The following is a 21,593-nucleotide window of genomic DNA, read 5'->3' on the forward strand; positions in this document are numbered from 1 at the left end:
GTAGGAACTTTTAAAGTATTTGTTAGGCACTTAGTGGCATTTAGTGATTATTAGGTTTGTGTGAAGTGACTTGGCTCAGATTGTGGTTGGTGGCATTCACCAAATATATTGCGACTGACATCATCTGCTAGCCTGAAGAGGGGTATATTACCTCTGAGGTGTGGAGGCTGAGTTGCATCCTTGTCCTCTTTTAGAGACTCTTTCCATTGTTGAACCTTGGAGCCCATCAGGACATTTTAAAGAAATAGAGGAAGATCCTAATTAATTTTTGTTGTTTATTTACCTTGGTAGGTATCAAATATAGGTCATAGAGTTTGTTTATTAAGCTGGTATGAGGACATACAATTGTAGGTTTATAAAGAAGAAAGTGCTGAATGTTCTGAGGTTCATTCATTAATGATGCAATGATCTCTGTAAAAGAGGATGAGGATTCAAAGCTCTGAGCCTTGAAATATGAAGAGGCAAATTTGTGATTGAAATATGGGGAAGACTTGGGGGCAATCAGCTGTTCATGCATACTGCTGTTTCCTTAAGCATCGGATACTAGTCTGTGTCAGGACAACACACAGAGCTAGATGGTCCTTTGGGATGGTATCATACAGATAGTTTTATAAAGAGCTTTAGGAAGCCATTGTGACTCTCTAAATTTCCTAAATATAAGGGATCATTTATTAGAGGTTAAATTTGCATAAACATAACATGCTCCAAACTTTGGTCTTTTACTCCTTTTGTAAGGTCACTATTTGGAAATGAGCAATTAACTTACTGTAGTAAAAAATAATTTCCTTTTATAATGCCTAAAAAAAGATGGTTTTTTTGAGACCGACATCAAAATAAAAACTGTGGATCAAAATTGATGGTTACAAAAAATGAAACAGAAGTCTGGTGATAGTTTTATTGAAAATAACATACATCAAGTAAATAAAAGCATTGTAATTTCCTTTCTGTAACAGAACCATGGCATTATACTTTGCTTGCCCGTACCTCTGGACAACATTGTAATGGTGGTATTATTTGCTTTCTGTTAGTTCACAGAGGAGCTGAAACGCTGTAGTGTATCGCTGAGCAGGACAAGTCAGGAATGAACCAGCCTTGGGAAGGAGGACCTGCCATCCTAGCTGGAGACGTCTGAAGAGAGGACATTTCAGTCTTCATGCTTCAGTAGAAATTACTAAGAAAAAGTAAGCTATTGTTTTGTTAATGAACTTAAACATGTCAGCTCCTTGATGGACTGCTTAGTTGCAGTTATAATTTGACCTGGAATTTGAAGTGGTTTTGTGGGAATTTACAATTTCTTCCATTAGAGTCCAAGAAGGCCTGGGGTCTTTTCATGTAATTGTTACGCATCACCTCTTCCACAGTTCATGTATTGATGAAGGACCTATAGCTTAGAAATTATCTGTATTATTTAATATTACCAGTAAAAACCACAAGAGGTGGGATCTTGTAAGATTTTGGCGTAATTCCATACTGTCTCAGTTGGTTTTAGGCTGTACTTGTTAAAATGCAGAGTTCAGGTTCTTTTTGGTCCCTTATTTATACCTGAATTGAGGATCTAAATACTTAAAATAAACTTATTTTTAGAATTATTCCTTGTGTTTAGTTAATTCTTAGTCAAGTAGTCAGTAGTCAAGAATATGATTTTCTATGATGCCAGGAGTGTTTTAAAGGGAACCCAATCCCCCAAAAAATAGAGCTTTCTTATTTGATAACAGTTCTGATATAAAGCCTGTTTTGATTGGACCTTGTTACAAAATATTACTTTTAATTTCAGGAAAAATACTGTGTGGTCAGTTTGGTTTAATTCTTAATAACATGAACTTGTAGTGGAAGTGCTTCCACAGCCATAACATAGCAGAATAGCAGTCCAAGATGTTTCTCCTCAGTTCTGAAGGATTACCTCTTCAGTAAAAACCTACATGTGCGTCCTCCTGCCAGCTTATAAACAAACTCCATCACCTAGATTTGGTAAAAGAAGGTAAATTAAAAAAAAAATAGCATCATGCTTTAAAAACAAAAAGTGAGACAGAATCTGTGTAGTTGATATAAATCTTCAAGTGCATAATTGTCCTGCATTCTTAGCACATGCAACTGCAGTTGTGCTTATCGTATCAGAGTTTTATGTTCCTGCATAGCACTTCTAGAGATAAGGGTTTGCTCCTCCAGCTCTATTCATTTTATACATAACATTTTCCTTAGAGTCATTAAAAATCAAATAGAAATTTCAAGAAAAAGCATTTACTCCTTTTCATATCCTGCATTATTATCTTGATCTAGTAAGGGACCCCAAAGATCCCTCAAATTAATGGGTGACCTATTGAGCACAGTTCAAATGTTAGCATTTTTTGCTTTCAGTAAACAGGTGAGAACTTTTAATACTTCTTTTAGTTTACCTCAGGGTAAACTCTCTTTAGTTTAGCTCATGGTATCACAATTTGGTTTATCAAAGTGCATTGGCTTTTTGATCCCTGCATTGTGTTTTAATCACCTCCAAAATCTTAATTATGGTAGGTGACTTGTGTAGAAGTTACTTACCTACAGGTTGTTTAAATTTTTTCTTTCACTCTGAAGAGGATACTTTTATAAAGGATATTCAGGGAGAAGCATCCTTTTACAAATCTGTAGCATGGAAGTCAGAATCTCTGCTGCTGTGCTTTTTTGCATTGTACTATCTCATTGTGGGGGCACTTGAAAATTAAGATCCTTTCCCTCAGCCATGGTTAGCAAAAATCAGTCAATAAATGGATTTCTCTTTCAGCTCTTCTGTTGTGAAATGATGATTGGGTTGTGTTTGTGGCATTCTGAAATCTCAACAGACTTTGTTCTCCCTTTTTCTAATAAGTTTCTTGGTATAAACCTCTACATTTGCTATAAAAATCTGTCGCAAAATATATCCTCAGAAGCGTGAGACTTCCAAAAAGCAACTTGTTCACAACATTGTTAGAATGGATCTCACAGATGTGTGCTGTGCAGTAAAATCACAGTTGCCAGCTGGTAGGTAATGCTGTGTGTGTATCTGGCATGCTGATTTAAGAACTGTTATGCAGATTGGTCATTAATCTCAGAGAAAGAAATTCAGATATGAAACTGAAATGTAGATGGATACAATTTTGTGCTACTTCAGGAAAAAGTATTTGAGCTGTAGAGCTTTTAAAAGAATTATTTGATAAAAAAAGGATTAAAGAGGCATTGGTCTTTGAAAAGGAAATTTTAGTGATAGAAGGGAACAGACAGCACGCAGAAAAATGTTTTAAGTAAATAGCACATGATATATTGTTGTAAAGATAAATATAGATACTGAAGCATAGGTTTTTGTTTAATCCCAGCATATATCAGTGGAAGCTTTTACAGTAATACTAGGCATTTTCTCTTGAGGTAACACGTTTTGTTAGAAATGTGCATAACATTAGAACAGGCTGTCCAGGGAGCCTGTGGTATTTCCATCCTTGCAGATTTCAAAAAAACCCAGCTAGACAAAGCCACAGCTGGTCTCATCTAGTATTGGTATTGGTGCCATGTAGAGCAGGAGACTGGACTAGGTGACTCTAAAGGTCCCTTTTGGCCCACATGGTTGTGGTAGTTTTGCGTGAACTATTCCTAGCTGCCCGTACAACAAAGACTACTTTCACTGAAAGGCTGTTTTGTTGAATATCAGTCTTGAAGTTTCTTGGGGATTTTAAATAAGAAAGGCACCTTTTTACGCCCCATTCCCAAAAGCCTATTCTACTCCTTCATTTGGTATCTGGTATTTGGTTTTGATTGTTAATAAATAAAAGAAGAATTACCATGAAACAGACTGTGAAAGAATGCCATGGCAAAAATGTAGTTGAGAAGGCATTTGCATATTTAGGCTAGAATTTTTCAACTGCTTAAATCCTACACGATGCCAAAGTGATGCAGTTTTGCATTCCCCATTCTCTTACAGTTACAAAATCATCTTTAATAACAGAAATAAGATATGGCCAGAAAAAGTAAAGGCAATTATTTCACAAGCCAGTCAAATCAGAGTTGTGTGTCTTCTGCAATACACTGCTGCTTCTTGTTGGTCTGCAGTGATTCCTTTCGAGAGGTACTCGCATATATCAGGGAGTTCATTTGATGTTTAAGAAAAAGGAGTCCAAGGTATCTTTTGAAAAGGCCACCTCAGTTTTCAAATGTTGTTCTTTCTGCATCCTTGTGGTTGTTCTGAGCTCAGTTTGAGGGTAGTGTACCATGGTGCATGGGAACTGAGAAACAGTAGAATGGAGGAACTCTTCAGCTGAGTAGTGCTGTCAGGCATATTTTCTATTGTGTAAACCTAGTCTGAGATACTGTTCAGGGAGTCCCTTAATCAAACAGATGATCACCTGTAGTCTGAAGAGAGATTGTTTCAGTTCAATTTGCAGCTATGTCACCTCTTGAGGAAAAAACCAAAATTTCTTTAAATTTCCTGAGGAGGTACCAAAGTAACTGGTTGGCTGAAGGTTCATTAATCAACTCTACTACAGGGAATGAACAGAGGGAATTCCAAAGTTTGTTTTCTGACTTGGTATGTTAACATGCTGCAAATTAAACAGATAAAAGGTTGGTGATCAGCAAAAGAAATCTCAATGTAGTCCATCATCTCAGGAAACAGTAACTTAATTTGAAGTAAACATCTCATTGTGTGGATTGTTGAGGTGAAATGTGATGCGAGGTGCTAGTTTAAGTTGACAGAATAAACTGATTTAAATCTCTTTGATCCTCTGCAGGATGGCTGGCTGTGGCGAAATAGATCATTCGATCAACATGCTTCCCACAAATAGGAAGACAAATGAGTCATGTACCAATGCAGCACCTTCCCTGCAAGTCCCTGAATGTGCTATCTGTCTGCAAACGTGTGTCCATCCAGTAAGTCTGCCCTGTAAACATGTTTTCTGCTATCTGTGTGTTAAGGGCGCTTCTTGGCTTGGGAAACGATGTGCACTCTGCCGGCAGGAGATTCCTGAGGATTTCCTTGACAAGCCAACCTTATTGTCACCCGAAGAACTCAAAGCAGCAAGCAGAGGCAATGGAGAATATGCTTGGTACTATGAAGGTAGAAATGGCTGGTGGCAGTATGATGAACGTACCAGCAGAGAGCTGGAAGATGCCTTTTCCAAGGGTAAAAAGAGCACTGAAATGCTAATTGCTGGTTTTTTATACGTGGCAGACCTTGAGAATATGGTTCAGTATAGGAGAAATGAGCATGGACGTCGCAGAAAAATAAAACGGGACATAATAGATATACCAAAGAAGGGAGTGGCTGGGCTGAGGCTGGACTGTGACACCAACACTGTCAACCTGGCACGAGAGAGCTCCGCTGACGGTGCGGACAGCACACTGACTCCAGGGGCTGCAGCTGTGCAGCCTCTAGCATCCATTTCTGTGAGGCCCCTACCAGCACTGGATGGCCAGCTTGTGAGCCCTTCGACGCCGTCACCTGATGCAAGCAATTCTCTAGAGAACTCTTTTGCCCAGTTGCAAATAAATGGAGACAGTATGGCTGAAAGGAGTCACAGGGGAGAGGGAGAAGAAGACCACGAGTCATCATCTTCTGGTAGGGTGCCAGCCCCTGACACTTCTGTGGAGGAGACCGAATCAGATGCCAGCAGCGACAGCGAGGATGTGTCTGCCCACCTTCAGCAACACCTGTCCTCTGGTCAGCAGAGACACTTGAGTGCTGGTGCAAGCCAGGCAGGAGCAGATAGACCAGGGGCAGGGGGTGGGGTGGCAAACACAAGTGTAAGATCTAGAAGGCCAGATGGACAGTGCACAGTCACTGAAGTTTAAATCTAGAGCCATGTGAAAAAAAATACTCAGTTGTAATTTTCTGTAAATTTTCTGTCCACATTGGCATTGCACTCAAACCTAGCAGCGTGTTTGGTGGGAGGGTGGGGTGAAGGGGAGAAAACAGATTTGGCCTCTTTTAACTTAAGTCTCTTAACATGTCTCAGCTGGAAGACTCTTTAGGAAACTGGGTTGTCCTGTTAATGGTTTGAAAGCTGTTTAGCAATGCCCAGTTTTCTTGAAAATGTCTTGTGTTTATTTTGTAGCATTTTCCCCTTGAAGATACTCTATCCCTTTTTGGCCAATGTATATCTACTGTACAACTTGAATTGTCTTCATTATCTGACTGTTGCATTAAGTGTCTTACTACTTTCTGCATGGATTGATGTATGAAAAGAACACTAAAGCTATGTGGAATCAGGCAGGGTGTTGGGTGTGAGCAGGATGCTTAATTTAATGTGAGAAAATAGATGTGAGTTTGGAGTTAAAATGTGTTTTTATTAGACAAGAGCAATCATTTACCTTCTTTCAATGGAAATGTAAAAATGCTGTTAACTTGTGTTGCAAATCCTTACCTTTACACTCTCCATGGCTTTTTCACTGGCTTTGCCATCTAGTCCTTGTAGTTTTGTTTATTGAGATCTTTCTTGATCTGTCTTGTTTTTGTTACCGAATTTATAATTTAATAAAACTACATTTTATCAGTAACAATCTCAGATACGTTTCCAGTTTAATTGAACTTCACTGAAGGAATTACAAAGGAAATGATCATAAAACAGCTTCCCATGTTTACCAGAAGGGAGGACTAGTTCTGAGTGGCATCCTGACATCCTTGCATCCCTGACTGGCTGTCTGTCAAACACAACACTGTAGGCGTCTCATCTTTTACTGAACAATCTTGAGTTGCAAGTTTATTACTCACTCAGACATCTGAAGAGCTGATTAACTCACTTCACTGTTAATGGCAGGCAGAATTATCACACACAGCCTTATTTTAACAGCAGAAATGTTGATAAAAGAGGGTAAGTTATCAAAGTTGACCCTATAACAAAGGACATGGATATTACAGCTGTTCATCTGTTCGCAGAAAAACTATGGTGGCAACACAGGAATTGTAGTTTTGTGCTTGTATTAGCAGTGCAGGAGCTGCATTTCAACAGACTTCTGAATGTTAGAAGCCAGATCTTGAGAAGCACAGCTTGTCTTTTATCTCTCTGGCAGTTCTTTAACATTTTTTTCAGACTGAGAAACAGCATTAGTTGATTCTGGACTTTATTTTAAAATAAAGCTAATTAAACTCTAATTCTTAGTATCTGTATCTCAGAATAGAAAGGGACAGTAGCTGATACATAGGTACTACTGATCTTAAGACAGAAGTTGCTTTAAGGAAACAACCATTTGAAGGGAATTAAAAGGCTGACTTTTAAAAATGGTAGACTTAAACATCTTATAACGTTCTTCTTACTGTAATGATGGATGACGTGTCTGATCTTGGACAAAGTTGTGCCCCTCCTCTGCTGCCTACAGGTGAGATCAGTGGGCCACAAAAGTGCAGGTGAGACTAGGATGGAATAAGGAAGATTTCTTCCATTCTCAGTTAGGAATAAATGCTCTTGATCACAGATTTTCACTATTATCTTCCAGTCCCATAAGGAAATATGCCATTTACATGGACTTCAGGAAGGAAACTGGATGGAATGCTGTTTTCTCTGTTAGTTGCTAGCTGTCCTATTTCTCTGATTTGAGTTGGTATACAGTGGCTCTAACCAAAGTATGACTTTGTACTGCAAAAGCCTTCACTAAGAACACTTCAGCTATGTGTACACACTCATGTGAGAGTATGGGTTGAAAAAAGCAAGAAAGAAAATAGAGGAACAAGACTCACTATAAGCTTTAGGATTTACAGCCCAAACAGTCTACAAATAATTCTATCAGTGATTATCCTTGGGGTTTTTGACCCAAGTAGAGTTCAGCCTCACACCTGTGATGCTGCTTTTGGCTCCTGCTGGCTGACTGCAGCTGTGAAACACTACAATTAGTTAAAGTAAGACTGGTAAGACCTTAATAGCCAGCCATCAGAGTAGCAAATGCACTCCTCAGATCAAGCTAGGGAAAAGTAGTAACTGATAATTCCCATCTTTAAACCATTACTTTCAGTAGGAAATGTGTTCTCTGTCCATTTTAGCAAAGCCACAGCCACACTGCATTATGTGGTTGACTGTACTTCCATGCACTAAATAATTTTCAACTTGTGCAGCATAGCCAGAGAAATGCACAATGGAGCAGAAGGGAAAATGAGAAAGGAAATTTAAATACTATAAAATCTATAGCATTTCATCATTTCCAGAACAGATAACCACAGATACAGGAATCCTATTTCATGGCTAAAAAAAAAATATAAATCAGATAGGCACCCAAGCAATCTGCAAGAACACCTTGCTTATCTAGATTGACCATCTGGTAAATATATTCTATCAGCAGCAAATAAGGTAGAAGTATGTGTATTGCTAAAAGTGATCTCCAGTATCCAACCTTTACAGGCTTGGTACAGAATCCACACTCCCATTAAACTCTTGGGTTGTCCCAATACACAGAAGAAAAACAAGACAGACATTTCACAATGCAATAGGAAACTTAGTTTGCTGAGGAGGAGGCTGGCAAGCTAGCCCCTAGGAAATACAAAAGCTGGCATGCTATTTAATTAGGAGACTGGGACTATAAATTTTGATGTTTCTAATTTATTTTGTGCATTTAATGCTTGTTTGTTTTTAAACCATTTCAGAAGGGGAAAAAACCCCTGAGATGAAGCTTGACATATTTAATAGTTGTAAAGAAAATACAAACATTTAACAACTGCTGGTTAAAGATATTTGTCACTTTAAGATGATAAAGTATTCTGTGAAATAAAGCATTTAGCTTTCAAATGGGTAAAATGGGATTTCATTTCATCTCGATCTGGAACTTTCATCCTAGCACTCATGGAAATTTAGCTGGGCTGGTTTTTGTATGAAGGGCTCTACTTAGTTTTAGAGTAAGAGAATATGGTATAAAACTACTCACAAAATCCTTAATCCTAATGTTCTTCAGAATGTCCTGTACCTATGCTTGGTATATTTATGATACCAGCAATATGGGTTTCCATAACCCTCTCTGAAACTGTTCTGAATGTGTCTTGGTGTGTAACAGTTAATTCTTTGTCCTGTTTTCTTAGAAGCAAACATTGGCCTTTGATACAAATCAGAGAGGGTGGCTGGGGAAATACATTTGCTGAAATGAGAATTAAGCTCATTGTCTATAAATCAAAATGGAAAGAGATCCCCCAGAGGTGTACTTACCATTCACTAACTGCCAGCACATATCTGGTTCAAAATGTGAAAGAAACCAGATTCTGCCTTTGTCCAATTTATTCCCTCTCACATTTCTATAACCCAGTACACACAATACACTTAGGAGTCTAATATGACAGAGAAAAAAGATTCAAGGGTCTTACTCAGGTTCTAAGTAATTTTCACATCAATTTTAAAAACAATATCAGTAATGGTACATTCGTTCTTGCTAAAAGCAAAGACATAATCAGTTGCCCTTTTAAAACTTTTTTTTTTTACTCACAACAACATTATGTGCTATTGCTTCAAAAAGCTGGATGAGCATGGACTGGAGTGTGCCTTGAAGGTTCAGTGATGCTGCAGTCTGGAATCCCTCATGAGTCTTGAGAAACTTCATGAAAAGAAGAACAGCTTCACTACTAAACAGTCAAGTGCTGCCTGATTATACTAAAGCATTCGCTCTTCTGAAGTAATAGTTTTGAAGTTCTTTAGGGCATGGGAGAGAATCCAGCTACACAGGAGAAACCACTGGGCTACTAGATAAAAAGGAGCTGGGGGAGAAAGGCACAAACCAAAACACTACTCTCTTCCCCATGTTCTCATTCCTGTGTCTTCTCTAACCTGAAAGGAAAAACTGAACTTTATTTTTGGGGAAGAGAGATTTTAAAACTTCCTCCATTAGTGCTCCAGATATTAAGGCAAAGGTGCAGGATCAACAGGGTGGAGGTAAGTTCCTTATCTTCTCTGAGATGCCAACTCAAAACACATCCTTTTCCTCAGCATTTCTCTTGGTTGCTTCTCACTATATTAATTGCTGTGAAAACCACACAGTAAAACATCCCCAGCAGATCACAGAATCTGCTTGAAACTTGCAGAATCTTAACAGGCAATCCAAGCCTAATTCCCAACACTGCTTTGTGCCCAAGTCCTCAAACATATGTAGCTACCTCACTGTCTAAAACTTAGGACTCCTGCCACACTAGAAATCGTAACATGGATTTCCATCCAAGATACTGCCTTATTTTCTTAAGGGAGCTCATTCCGTGATCTTGAGCTAGTTATGCCTGGTCAGAGCAAGAAGGCATGTCAGTGGCACAAAGCCCAGAGCTTCCTTCTTTACATGCTCCCACAGAGTACTTAGATCCTTGGCTCAGATCTCAGTCTCTGCTGGATTTAGAGACAAGTGCATCCTAACCAACAGTACAGGAAACTCTCAGTCACAGATATGCCTGTATGGTTTTGCTCTCACAGATGTTTATTTTTAAAGCAGGCACTCTGTGTCAGTTTCTAATTTCTAAAGGGAAAACTTTCCCCACTGAGTTATCCAATTACTTGTATAGTCACTGGCGTGAAGGGGAGACTGAGTTCAAACCTTCTAGTAAGCCCAAATATACCCTACCAGTAAAAATGCATTGAAAAAAGACAGACATATCCACTCACATCTTACCAGAATGCTGAAGAACTCACATCATCCAGTCACCTAAGGACAAACCTTTTTGGGGTATGATACATCATTGCCTTCCAAGATTTCAACCAGATTCTGCGTAAAGAACCAGGCCAGCAGCTTTGCACAGGTACAGGATATGGGAATGTGCAGATGCATGTGTGGGTAGCTGATTCCTTGAGCAGTGAGAAGACACCAAAATACATTTAAAAGCCTGAATCAGTGATAGTGAATGAGTGCTAAAAGTTTCTCAGTAACTCAAAGCTTCTCCTGTAAAAGCACCATTAAAATTGAAGGATACTTTCTCAGCAATTGCACAAAGAACTAACCAGAATGAAAAAATAAAAGCTTTCCTCCCACTAGTAATCATCTTTTCCAAGCTGCTTAAAGACACTGGTTGGGGAACTCATATTTTACAGCTTTAGATGCACCTGTTCTGCAAATGAATAAACCTCATATCTTTCAAGTAATTAATTTCCATACTAGTTAAAAAACAAAACACCAAATACAATAATCTTCAGCCTCATTCCAAATGAATTATAGTTCTATTTTCAGCACAGTATTTACCTTTACATAGTAATTTCACTAATCTCGATTCAGTGGGTGATTAGGACGGCAGAGAATCTGCCTGGGATTTCTATGTGGTTGCACACCAAACATGCCTGCCTGACCTAAATGGCAGGAATGTTAATGCCATTTAAAATGGACAAGTCCTTAAATGATTCAGCTTAACGGCTGCTTTACTGAAAGCTTTGTCTGCAAAAAAGTCAGGCCCATTTCTTATGTATAAACCCATCATTTATGTTTTGGTCGTCTAACCAATGCCTGCAAATTGGCAGGCCCACCCCATACAGTTCCAAAAATTTCCTTCTCTGTCCTTAGGGCATCTTCCAGTGGGAGCTCTCTTCCGGCTGCCACGACCTTTTTCACAGCCCGAACGACATCGGCCGGACCGTCTGTGTACTGACTCAGCCAGGCGCGGGCCTCTCCCAGCGCTCTGGCTTCCTCGGCGGAGGGCAGGGTGAGCTCGGCGAGCCCCAGGCCCAGCGCTCTCTCGGGGCCCACCCGCGCAGCCCCGCCCAGCAGCTGCAGCGCTGCCCCGCTGCCCACAATGCGCACCAGCCGGGCACCGCCTCCCCAGCCTGGCACCAGCCCCATGTGCTTGTGGACAAACCGAATCTCACTTCCAGGCGTCATCAACCTGCCAATGAAGAACACACAGAGGTCAATCCATGCATGCGCTGCCTTTTGTTTTTACTCGATAGCCCTTATTTTCTATTTTCTCCTCCTCTCTGCTTCCAAAGGCGGATACAACTTGACAGTGTGCTCATTACAGCCGGAGCTGGAGTATCTCAATTTTCACCTCACATGGTGCTGTAACTGCAGCTTTTGGCCCTTCTCAAAATTAGACACATATGCTGCTACAAGTAAAGATTCTTAGTGCCCATACTGATACATCTAGTCAGTTCTAAAAAGTGTTGAAAACAGAGCTGCCGAGGACATGTTACAAAACGGGTACTGGGTAAAACCCAAGCAAACTAACGTACAAAACATTTCTCAAGAGGATGGATGTAGTCTTAGTGCCGATCTGAACTGGGGAGATTCTGTCAGCACCGTGGTGATTACAGCATGGGTGGGGCTTTTTGGTGCTGTATTTTAGAGATCCATGTGAGTTTGATTTCTAATTGCTCATTACAGAAAGGGAAATCAGAATGGATGCTCAATTTATGTCTCACAATGCACAACAGAATTGCTTCCTATTTATGTCTGCAGTGTGTAATAGAATTGCTCCCCTCTACAAGGTAAGTAATATTCCTCTTTCCAAAGATGTCACATCTTTATTTTCTATGCTTCTTTTCTACAGCTTCTCACCTCCTTTACTTCAGAACTCATCCTAAGGCTCATTAAGCTATCTCCCTGGAGGAGCTCTGCTTAAGCAGATTGTTCTGTCTTCACACAGTGGTCACACTGACACACATTAGGTTAATGGAAAAAAACTCCAGAAACAGAAACACATAGAAAACATGTACAGAAAGAGACCAGTGCTTGCTCTTTCTCAAAGTGATGTTCAGCAGTGTGGTTGCTCGCTGTGATTGTAAGGCAAAGAATGGGAATTACATTTGTGAAGTAGATTAGCTTCTACTTCAAGCACTAATTGGCTTTTTGAAGACAAATCTTGTAATACTGATGTCTACACACAAGTCTGTTTCCTAACAATGCAATTTTTGATAGTGAAAATACCGAGGTGAGCAGCTTTGAAAGGGGAAAGAAAAGGAAAATGCAACTGCTTCTAGGAACTCACTGTTCTCACATCTGCTTAGTTATTTTTAATTGTATGTTTGCTTGGTTGCCTTATTCTTAACCAGAGCACCATCAGCATTCATGCCACACTGTACAGCATCAGAACTGAAGAGCTTACGCTTTATCCCAGATCCAGCACAATGCACAAAAGCAACAGCTGACGGGCCAGATTGCATGAAAGCCTTTTTGTAGAGATAGCAGGGGAAGGTTGTGTGACAAAAGGAAGAAAGTAGAGTATTGCAAGGGAGGAAAGGCTTTAACTAACATTATCAAGTGCTTCCAGACCCAGCAAATCCTAGGGAGCTCAGGTCTCTTCTCTCAAAAAAATGATTTTGCAAGTATTCCAGAACTCCTTTATGGGCTCAGCTAACTCTGCAATTTGCTCACACCCGGTGTCTCACTGGAAAAGCACTAATGAAAGCATTATTAAGGGTTTAATTCTAGCTGTGCCGAACGATGTCAGGCACTAGAAAAGAAAGGGTCATAGGCAGGTGGGCATCTGATGCCAGACAACCTGTAAGCAGCCTCACAGGACAGCCACCACATGTCAGCGAGGCCAAGTTGCACTTGTATATTGCATCTGAGATTGTTTCAGACAATGTTTAGTATGTCGGAAGGGCTCTGTTTCCCTGCAGCCTTCACCCCCCTCAGAGAAAACTGAACCAAACACAATGAAAGTAAAGTAAACCACCGACAGCTTAACTCACAGAGAGACTGTGAGGCTGCAGCTTCCAGAACCTCACTGGGATTCACCTCTTCCCACAATGCTCCTTTGAACAAGCTCCACAGAAAATACTGAGATAAGTCGTAGTCAGTGGAAAGTGTTACTGCAGTATTGGACTGCCTTCAGGCTTATGAAAGGTATTTTTGTTTTTTCAGACTTTTCAACTATGAATCCTCTCCTGAAGTCACACCACTACAGAAACCACCTATCATACTCTCTGTTAAATTTATCACTCGCTTGCAGTCCCCATGCCCCAGGAAGCAATGGAGACCTGAGTTCATGTCTGAAGAGGAGGAAGCAGCTGCCAAGCCAGACTGGGTTCAGCCTCTGAACACCACCAGCTGCAGCCTCGCATACATATTTCCCCTTTTATTGTATGAAAGGAATTGAGTCTACCTTCTGAGACATGACAGATCTGATCTCTCATTAAAAGAATTTATGTAAGAAAAGCACATCAAGCATTACTTAACATAAAGAAGCAGACAGGAAAAAGCTGGAAAGACCAAAGCACTATTGCTGAGCTGTTTATACCTTATTCAACTAGTACTGGCCCTGCCTGAGACAGAGTAGTAGATGAATACAAAATTAACCCTGATTTCAACACTATGCCTGTTTTTGTCTTTCATATTGAAGGAATTAAAATCTGGGTCCCTTGTATCATAGAGGAAGGTCACATTGCTAGACTCCTACACATATGCCTTCCCTGCTCTAATAAAGAAAATCTGTTGCATGGCAGTACTGAAAAAAATATTTATTCAATGTAATTAATATACAAAGTGGCAGAAGACCTTACAGTAAGCAGGGGAACATCCTTCAGAAATGTGAAGGGTAGCAAAATCCTCACAATTTAAATTGGAAATAAGAGGTTAAGGTAATATAAGCCCCAAAGTGCAGCTGAAACCTTCTTTGAGAACCTTTTATTTCCATGTTACAAACCCTAGAACTCCCCTCGGAAGAAAGTACAGTCACCATGGGCCACATCCAATTTTGTGTTAGTCACCTAAAGCAAACGAGCTACAGCAAATGTTGCTGCTGTACATTTTAAAATGTTCTCAGCTGCACTAAATGTTACAAATCCTCCCCCTTTGATCTGAGGATTCCTCCATTCTGTGACATCTCATTGCACCCACAAACAACTGACTGTCACGTCGCATCTCATCACATCACTGGCAATGCACGTGAGAAGAAACCGTGCTTGTCATTAACATTGCAGCCTAACAAATCCCACCCTTATAAAGGTACACTTGCTCCCCAAAGGCAGCACTTGCTGTGAGCAAACAGCTATGTTTTCCTTTGCTAAAGTATTTCCCAGCTACTTGAAGCCAGAGCATATACAATAAAAACTGAAAATGGAAACAAAAATATACTTTCTCAATTTTTCATACCTGCTTATTATAAATATTAATGCTAGTGAGTTGTTCCAATGGATATAATCAGTTCCTTGGCATAACTAAGATTATATTAAGATCTGTGCTGGCCCTTACCTCATCATTTCCTGGACTTCAAGGTTTGAGTTATATTCAGCATTTTGACAAGGCAAAGGTATTAGTCAAGTTTACTAGGGAGAGACAGATACCACCCCCTATTTTATGCTTTTTAAAAGCTCCTACAACTACACTTTTGAAAGCCACTATAGGGAAAAAAGACACCTAAAACATTGTATCTGTTGTCAGCAACCTGAATTTTGCTCCCATTCCCTGCTTGACTCCCAGTGTCACATAAGGACATAGCTCCTGACTTCCCATCCTCCCCTTTTAGCTGGCGTGGACTGGCACTCCATGGAGGGAGGCAGCTGGCATCACACAGTGCTGCAGCACCTGCTCCCCAGCTATGGCTGTGCCCTGACACGGCAGCCAGAACTGCAGGAGATGACTTTTATCTCCCCTATAAATACTTTGGCATCCTGCTCTCAAACCGCCAATATTAATATAAATAACAAACAGAGCTTATGTCTTTGGGTCACCGTAAGTTCCCTCACCAAATCTACTACATTCTTCCATAAACTTCAGTAATGCCTATCTGCAAGGTGATTGAACCAACATAAAGTGGAAACTTCTCCAAAAACAAGAGTCAAAGGCCTTGGGGTACAATTAAAAGCCATCCATTATTCTAGCATGCTGTAGAGCAAGAGTTACAGAAATAATAATAAATCTTCAAGTAGAACTACATATTTTGCAAAACATAGATGCTGGACACCCAGACAGAAAAAAAGCAATGTCTATGTTCAGCCATACTTTGGCACAGGGAGACTGGAAGTGGGGGTTATGGTCAGTTCATCAAGTGCTGTTTCTGCCACTGCTCAGGGAGAGGAGTCCTTCCTCTGCTCCAGGTGCGGCCCCTCACACACAGAGAGTTCTCTGCAAACTTCTCCAGTGTGATTCACTCTTCCACAGGATGCCGTTCTTCAAGAGCAGCCTGTTCCAGTGTGGGTATACAAGTCCTACCAGAAAACCTGCTGCAGCATGGGCTCCTCTCTCCACAGGTGTACAGGTGCCTGCAGGACTGCTCCAGCATGAGCTTCTTACAGGTTCACAGCCCTCTCTTAGGGATTCACCTGCTCTGTGTGGGTCTTCTCCAGGGGCTGCAGGTAGAGCTTTGCATCCCCATGGTCCTCCATGGGCTACAGGGGCACAGCTGCCTCACCGTGGTCTGCAGGGGAATCTCAGCTCTGGCACTTGAAGCACCTCTTTCTCTCTTCTTCCTCCTTCTTGGCATCTGCAGGGCGGTTCCTCTGACATGTTCTCACCCTGCTCTTCTCTGGCCCCCATTACAATTGTGCAGTAACTTTTCTCTCCTTTTCAGATATGCTATCACAGAGGCATTACTATCATCCCTGTTTGACTCAGCCTCGGCCAGCAGCATGTCCATCTTGGAGCCAGCTGGCATTGGCTCTACCCAACATGGGGGAAGCTTCTGGCAGCTTCTCACAGAAGTTGTTACCTACAGCTACCCCTGTAGCCCCCCTGCTACCAAAACCTGGCCATACAAACCCAAAATACCACCCAAACCACATGCACAACTATTGCAAGCACAGGAAAAGAGTGCTATTAAAGAAAAAAAGGAAACTACCAGGAAAATGGTAACAGAAGGAAGGTTATCGAGAGTCAAACACTTGTTTTAACCAGCAAAGAACAGAAGAACAAAGTCGATGTACAATGTTGCCATACTCTTTGCCCAACATGTATGCCTTTCTAATACACTCATCAATATGGCATCAGCTTAATTAACTCTTTTTAAATTAAGTAACAGCAGTGTTATGCTGACACATGGCCAAAAGAGCTTTATAAAGTACACACTGCTGGGGAGTGCAAGTTCAAGAGTTTGTTGAGAGGTCAGGCATGACATTATCTGCAGATGGTGTTTATCATACAAATTGAACTTCCTTTGCCAGGTGGACATGAAAATTTCATGATCTTGCTGGCAAGCGGACAAAGGCTCATGTGTAACTGGTTTAGGATTTTGTAACTCTTCTTGGTGAGTGCTACTAGGACAATTCACAACTGCAGCAGCTCTCACATGCATGCTGGACCTTAAGTGAGTAAGAAAGCCAGTCCATTGTCCACTTCTTCCCTGTTTTCCAGTTGCACCTTCTCAACACTAAAAATATAATCCCTGTCCCACCACTTCATGAGGAAATTGCACCTCATAATCTCACTCCTCAGCATCCCAGGACACAGACACAGCAGGTCCCAGTAGTGGTGGTGGGTTCCTGAAGCAAGTGAATGGGACTCAGGCAGCAGTTACAGAGGTGCTATCTGTAATCTGATCTCACTTCTCTTGCTAAGGCACACAAAATCCAGCAAAAATAAAGTGCTGCTCTTACATAAAAAGTGCTGCTGAATATATGCAGTGATGGTATGTTTTTAGTCAACTAAACTGTTACAGTACATTAAAACAAAGCAAGAGAGACTTGTGATTGTTGAATTTGTAGCATTAGAGCAAGAAATAAGCTACCTGGTTTTTTATCTGTACAGCAAAAGCCTTGATTTTGGATTAAGCAGAAGTCCTTTATTTCAGGTTGGTTCAGTGCACCACATAAGTCAAGTAATCAAGGCTGCATTTTAAGCTTCTTAAACAGGAAAAAAAAAGCAGCTTTAAAGTGAATGGCTGAAATGCAATAAACATTTGGATAAGGCAGAAGTGGGTAGCTGAATGTGAAAGCAATTCCATAAGAGAGAAACATCACGTTTGCTGCAAATGCACCCAGATAATTCTGTAGCTTCAGTTCCTTGGCTCAGGCAGGGATACTAAGAGATCATGCCACAGGCAAGTGGCAGCTCTGAAAGCTGGACCATAAGGAGCAATTAATTGGGACTGCAAATGCTGTCAGCCTGAGATTTGGGCAAAGATAATCACAAAGATAAGCAGTCAAGTACTGTGGAACTTCACACTACTTTAAATAGTTCATGTAGCACATATCAAGGGGTTTGGAATCCTCCAAGCTCACTGTCTTCTCCCAGTTTTCTTTAGCATGGCATTTGGATTTGCAAAGTTGAACTTGTACCTGGCGCTCAATCCACCTCTGGTATCTGTATTCCAAATCTCAGAGTCAGAAAGATACACCAGATTTCATGCACCTTCCCATTTAGTATGTCTTATACCTGTTCTCCCCACCATGGACAGACAGATATTAAAGCATGTGTAAGAAACTACAGAACTTCCTTAACAATAAGATACAAATTCTTCAGGCATTATATATAAATGCTCCTTGGCAATTGCTGCAAAACTAATCCCTACCTTCTCCAGAATGTTTAACAACAGAAGTAATTCCTGAGCACAACCTTGAAAACACAATCTGAATATTAACTACTGCCTTGATATTTTCCCAAAGCCACTGAAAGCCTGAAATGACTAAAGGTAAGGCTACAGTCTGTGCCTGCAGAGACCTGACCTGGAAACCTAAACACCAAAAAGTTAATTACATGACAACATTGTGTTCTGGTTGTGACATCTTGTCTTCTGTAAGCCTTGTTCAATATTCCAATACACAAGCCTTCCACAGTTATTACAGAAACTCATTTAAAACAACAAATGTATGAACCAGTCGTTTTTAGAGTAAAAATAGATTTTGAAGCAGCAAGGTACTGTGGAAAGAATATTCTGCAGAAGGAATATGCAGTACTACACTAAAATAATTTAACCAGTCAGCAAAGTTGCTGATTAGCAGCTTCCAGTCCTTACCTCAATTTTCATGACAGATGTTTTTAGAATTAGACCCTTAAGAATAAGACGGCCTCCTCCAAAAAGCAAGCTGACATGAAATGATCCCTCTCTGCCTATCCAGTGGAGTGTCTCGGCAGCCTCTTTATCACTACACCATCAAATAATTACCTAGATACTCTGTGAGGGGATTATCTACACAAAATGGCTACAGATTTTTCTGAAAGTCATTTTATTACACCCTCTCTTACCAAAAAAACCCACCCTAGTTCTCTAAAAATGTTAACAAGTGGATTAATCCTGAGAAGAGTTAGTAATAATTTAATTTCTCTTTCAATCTCACTTGATTAATTAAATAAGCTTGAAAGAATCAAAAAGATACAGATTAAACATTTAATCAATAACTCCTTGCTAATTCTATTTAGCAGACTTTTGAACTGGAGCAATGCACTGAATATTGGCAAGCCATAACAGTTACATGCTTTCCCAACACAGCTTGCTAGTATTAATTCCCTCTGCATCTCTCCCATATCTTCTTTCTCACTGAGAGCTTCTCATGTTCCTGCCCAATGCAGAGAAATAATAAGGCAATTAGATATTGCAGCAGTTGCTACTTCAGACATGCAACAGCACGAAGTGAGACTTCCAAAGTGAAAATGCTGCAAAACCAATGAAAGTATGGATTTGTATTACATGCTTGTGGTCATGGTCTATGCAGACCACTATGGCATCATAAAAGCAAACCCTTCCAAATGTTTGCTCTTTCTGAAAATCCTTTAGTCACAGATATTCACTTGACAGATGACTACATGGTAACTACTTAAAAACATAAAAATGAAGACGAAATAGTTTAAAGATAGTCTGGGGGAACTGCATGCCTTATGCTTATCTTAGCTACAGTTGCTAAAAGATGCTCTGCAATTCTAAGTTTCAATAGGCTAAAAGAAGACTGCGCACACTAATAATCTTTCCTGTTTATCAGTTTTAACCCATAACCTTTTCTACAAGAAAGCAATGGAAAGAAGTAGGTCCAGCTACTATTTTAACAAGCCCATCAGAAAGTCACCCCACTCAAATCCTTTCCCTTGATTTAAAAACATTTCACCAATTAAAATCACAAAACAGTATACCTTCTTTATTTGAGATTTAAATAAGTTAAAATGATCCCCAAGAAGCAAAACAACAAAAAAATCCTATCAAGCCTCCCAAGCACAGAGTGTTCTAGGCACACTCTAAATCACAGTGTCAAAGGAGTAGGCTTGATGCCATCCTAAGAAATTTCACCAACACAAAAGCTTGCTTTTCTCACAGCTTTTCTCAAATTGCTTTACAGAGACTATATGGACTTTTATTTATAGTTACTGAATTATTTTGTAACACTCTTAGGGCACCCATTTTTCCCCCACTCACCACAAAAGCTAAGAATCAAACTTTACATAAAGTAGCCCAGAAAAATCTCTTATGTCTCCCTAGCACATATTGCCTTTACCCTCTACCTTTGCTGTCATCCAGTCAGACTTTTCAACTCTAAGGATCAGGGTAAAAATCAGATCAAGTAAATAGACTCCTAATTACAGAAGTATTTTTTTTTAAATAAGAGTTAACATTCTTCTGAATTGCCTGGGAAACCTGAGGGCACTTCCCAGAGGGGAGCAAGGGGACCTCAACAATGAGAATTGCATTCTTCAAAGGAGGCCTTAAAATAGCCATTTTTATTTTGACTCTATCACGCTTTCTCACATCACCCAGAGTCAAATGAAATGCAGAAGAATGAATGACAAAGTCGCACTTTCATCTATAAGCCCAAAACATTTGGCTGATGCTGAAGTTCTGAAAAGAGGAGTCCTGAATCTAAAAAATGGAATATGTAGCAACAACAAGGGTTGAGGAAGAGTTGGAACACTGGGACATCAGGGCAGAAATTGCTAAATGGACATAAGACATTTTAAGAGGAACGTGGTCTCTAGAAATAAACGGGAACTTAAAGTGTGGATAACCACCACCAGTTGCCAAATATTGGGATATTCAATGTAAGAGGAGCCTCCAAAATCAACAAAGTCAACTCAAATAGGCTGCAAGATTACCAATTCTAAAGGAAGCCATTCCAGGGAAGAAGCACAAAAAATGCACTGTTACTAGAAAAAGATCCCTTGGATAACCAGAATTAAATAACAATAGGCAGAGACAGAGAACTGCATGTCCCCCAAAAAAGAGCATCTCATCACTAGCAAAGCCTGCACTGAGAAAAATCAAGAAAAGGCCTATCAGCAGCACAAAGGAGCTCAGTAAGGCAGCAGAGAAGACCCTCTGGGAGAGTGCCCTGGCAAGACCCAGATTAAATCTGGTCTAGACATGATTGTGTAAGAATAACCAGAGAAGAAAAATAGGGTCTATTTCTTAAACACTTCCCTGATCTAAGGAGAGGGGCTAAAAAGGGCCAGAAAGGTCATTAGTTTGAGAGAGGGATATTAAAAAGAATGAAATACAGGGAAAGACTGCTGCTAATACCCTGCAAGGCGAGTAGCACGGTCTCAATCAAGACAAGGTAGGTAAGGTCTCCCCAAAGTCTCCTGCAGATCATGTCTGCTGTCACACCGGCTGCCATCCACATAGACTTTCAATCTCATTCTGGACCAGATCTCCCAGGAGTCAGGTCCAGATGGAGGCTGACACAGCAGACCTTGATTAGGGAGTTTCAATTGAATTTGTTACCTCAGGCTTGACACTTTCTCACCCATGGCTTCACAGAAGCCAGAGAGAAAAAAGCATGCTATGAAAAGCTACATTTCTTCTAAAATGGATAAATGAAGCTGGGTATTGGAAACTGCAGAAAGACATTTTCTGCAGCAGG

At 40.4% G+C, this 21,593-nt stretch overlaps 2 protein-coding genes across 2 annotated transcripts in view; one reads left to right on the top strand and one right to left on the bottom strand.

Moving 5' to 3' along the window:
- The first annotated feature begins 913 nt into the window (after nt 1-913).
- On the top strand, nt 914-6,503 carry RNF146 (ring finger protein 146). The gene is made up of 2 exons (XM_005418468.3): nt 914-1,181; nt 4,731-6,503. Exon 2 carries the CDS (start codon nt 4,732-4,734, stop codon nt 5,788-5,790), a length of 1,059 nt encoding a protein of 352 aa, XP_005418525.1. The 5' UTR covers nt 914-1,181; nt 4,731; the 3' UTR covers nt 5,791-6,503.
- Nucleotides 6,504-9,273: 2,770 nt separating this feature from the next.
- Nucleotides 9,274-21,593, bottom strand: part of ECHDC1 (ethylmalonyl-CoA decarboxylase 1) — a 38,998-nt gene continuing 26,678 nt past the window's right edge. Inside the window, exon 6 of the mRNA XM_031066654.1 lies at nt 9,274-11,758. Within this exon, the coding sequence (XP_030922514.1) occupies nt 11,353-11,758 (406 nt within the window). The 3' untranslated portion in view covers nt 9,274-11,352. The remainder of the gene's footprint in view (nt 11,759-21,593) is intronic.

Source organism: Geospiza fortis, unplaced genomic scaffold (assembly GCF_000277835.1).
Source record: "Geospiza fortis unplaced genomic scaffold, GeoFor_1.0 scaffold98, whole genome shotgun sequence".
Taxonomy (NCBI): Eukaryota; Metazoa; Chordata; class Aves; order Passeriformes; family Thraupidae; genus Geospiza; species Geospiza fortis.

Bases quoted from the DNA above. Each gene is read 5' to 3' on its own strand.
- RNF146 (XM_005418468.3), top strand. From the start codon at position 4,732: ATGGCTGGCTGTGGCGAAATAGATCATTCGATCAACATGCTTCCCACA.